General features: G+C 49.8%; 1 protein-coding gene across 1 annotated transcript in view; it reads left to right on the top strand.

Annotated features, from left to right (window-relative positions):
- Positions 1-2500, top strand: part of cacna1ab (calcium channel, voltage-dependent, P/Q type, alpha 1A subunit, b) — a gene marked incomplete at both ends in the record, with an annotated part of 374254 nt that overhangs the window by 236506 nt on the left and 135248 nt on the right. Inside the window, 1 exon segment of the mRNA XM_083635466.1 lies at positions 790-921. Coding sequence (XP_083491592.1) covers positions 790-921 — 132 coding nt within the window.

The following is a 2500-nucleotide window of genomic DNA, read 5'->3' as shown; positions in this document are numbered from 1 at the left end:
GAAAATGACTGTCGTGTCTTCCTCTGTGTGTGCCGGTGCGCCCTGCCATCATTCACAGCGTTCAATATCGGCGAACTGTTGAAATAAAGTTGTTTTTGTTGTTGCTTTTTTGTAGCCTGGTAAACACAGCGACGATATGGATATGGATGGTGGTAAACCATTCGGTCACGTGAACTCACATTTGTGTTTCGGTCTGCGAGACCGTCTGGCCTCCGGCCAGCGGCGTGCACTTTCAGAATCCACAAGGCGGACGGGCCAATCAGGGACCTGCCTCGTAGTTGACATCCTAACCGGCCAATCAGGAGCGCCACTGTCAAAACAGTCATGGCTGCCTCCGTGGCTCTCCGCCTCGAGTAGTAACGTCAACGTCCGTCGAGTTTAAACAGCCATAAGTGCAGTTATTGCAGAAATAGACTCACGAACAACAGTATGCACCAGCGGAGTTTCTTAGCGGAAAAGACGTTTTGTTGCCGTTCTTCAGAGTGGATTTGGATCCGACACTGATTGGCTGAAGGCCTGGCTACTTCCACACAATGAAATGAGTGTTCACAGCTTGGAGTCCAGATGCATCCACAGAACCAAACACAATGTGAGTTCACAGATCCGGATGCTCTTAACCAGGCTAGCTGTTTTATGCCCTGCTGAGAAACCTCTCTCTCTCTCTCTCTCTCTCTCTCTCTCTCTCTCTCTCTCTCTCTCCCTCTTTCCCTCCACATTCCCTTCCCCCCTCCCTCCCTCTCTCCCTCCCCCCTCTGTCCCTTCCCCGACCCCCTTCCCCCCATCCTCCAGGTACTGGGCTCCTCTGAGGAACCTGGTGGTTTCTCTGCTCAACTCCATGAAGTCCATCGTCAGTTTGCTCTTCCTCCTCTTCCTCTTCATCGTCGTCTTCGCCCTGCTGGGCATGCAGCTGTTTGGAGGACAGTCAGTATCACTGCATGTGCTTTGCTTTGCTTTCTGTGTGTGTGTGTGTGTGTGTGTGTGTGTGTGTGTGTGTGTGTGTGTGTGTGTGTGTGTGTGTGTGTGTGTGTGTGTGTGTGCGTGCGTGCGTGCGTGCGTGCGTGCGTGCGTGCGTGTGTGTGTGGGGTGGCTATGTTCCTGCTTTTTCACACAGTCTGTGAAAGCGGTAAATGTTGTGGAATTAGTAAGCCTCTCCTCCGGTGTGAAGGTGGTGAAAGCGGAGTGGTGGATAATTGTGTTACTTTCGTTCCAGTGGAGGTAGTCATAGTTCCTCCAGTGGAGGGTAGTCATAGTTCCTCCAGTTGAGGTAGTCATAGTTCCTCCAGTGGAGGGTAGTCATAGTTCCTCCAGTGGAGGGTAGTCATAGTTCCTCCAGTGGAGGTAGTCATAGTTCCTCCAGTGGAGGTAGTCATAGTTCCTCTAGTTGAGGTAGTCATAGTTCCTCCAGTGGAGGGTAGTCATAGTTCCTCCAGTGGAGGTAGTCATAGTTCCTCCAGTCGAGGTAGTCATAGTTCCTCCAGTCGAGGTAGTTCCTCCAGTTGAGGTAGTCATAGTTCCTCCAGTTGAGGTAGTCATAGTTCCTCCAGTGGAGGGTAGTCATAGTTCCTCCAGTGGAGGTAATCATAGTTCCTCCAGTGGAGGTAGTCATAGTTCCTCCAGTGGAGGTATTCATAGTTCCTCCAGTGGAGGTAGTCATAGTTCCTCTAGTTGAGGTAGTCATAGTTCCTCCAGTGGAGGGTAGTCATAGTTCCTCCAGTGGAGGTAGTCATAGTTCCTCCAGTGGAGGTAGTTCCTCCAGTTGAGGTAGTCATAGTTCCTCTAGTTGAGGTAGTCATAGTTCCTCCAGTGGAGGTAGTCATAGTTCCTCCAGTGGAGGTAGTCATAGTTCCTCCAGTGGAGGTAGTCATACTTCCTCCAGTGGAGGTAGTCATAGTTCCTCTAGTTGAGGTAGTCATAGTTCCTCCAGTGGAGGGTAGTCATAGTTCCTCCAGTGGAGGTAGTCATAGTTCCTCCAGTGGAGGAAGTCATAGTTCCTCCAGTGGAGGAAGTCATAGTTCCTCCAGTGGAGGAAGTCATAGTTCCTCCACTGGAGGAACTATGACTTCCTCCAGTGGAGGTAGTCATAGTTCCTCCAGTGGAGGTAGTCATAGTTCCTCCAGTGGAGGAAGTCATAGCGCCGGATCGAAGTCTGCCTGAAAGGGTACCCACGGGAAGACGGATCGAAGCTCAGCTCATTCATTAAAAAATGAGAGGGGAAACCACCTCACACAGCAAGAAAGTAATTTAAGTAAATGTAAAAAAGTAGCCTATACAATCATGACTGCAACAGGGAGGAATGCTCCGTGCCTACAGTTAATGAGTAAGTACGTTAGGGTTAGGCACTTTCTGCGTTGTCGTGGCGTCTCATCTTTCGTCCTTTGATCTTCTTAACCACGATGGGATTACTTTCACCGGACTTGGTGACCAGCATCATTTTAAATTGTCGCACTTTGATTAGTTATAATAAACTCATGGTGGTTCACGCATCACGCCTCATTTCAAT

Source organism: Poromitra crassiceps, assembly GCF_964638095.1.
Source record: "Poromitra crassiceps genome assembly, chromosome: 4".
Lineage (NCBI taxonomy): Eukaryota > Metazoa > Chordata > Actinopteri > Beryciformes > Melamphaidae > Poromitra > Poromitra crassiceps.
The sequence above is the reverse complement of the archived record's forward strand: the minus strand, read 5'-3'. Positions and strand labels throughout refer to the sequence as shown.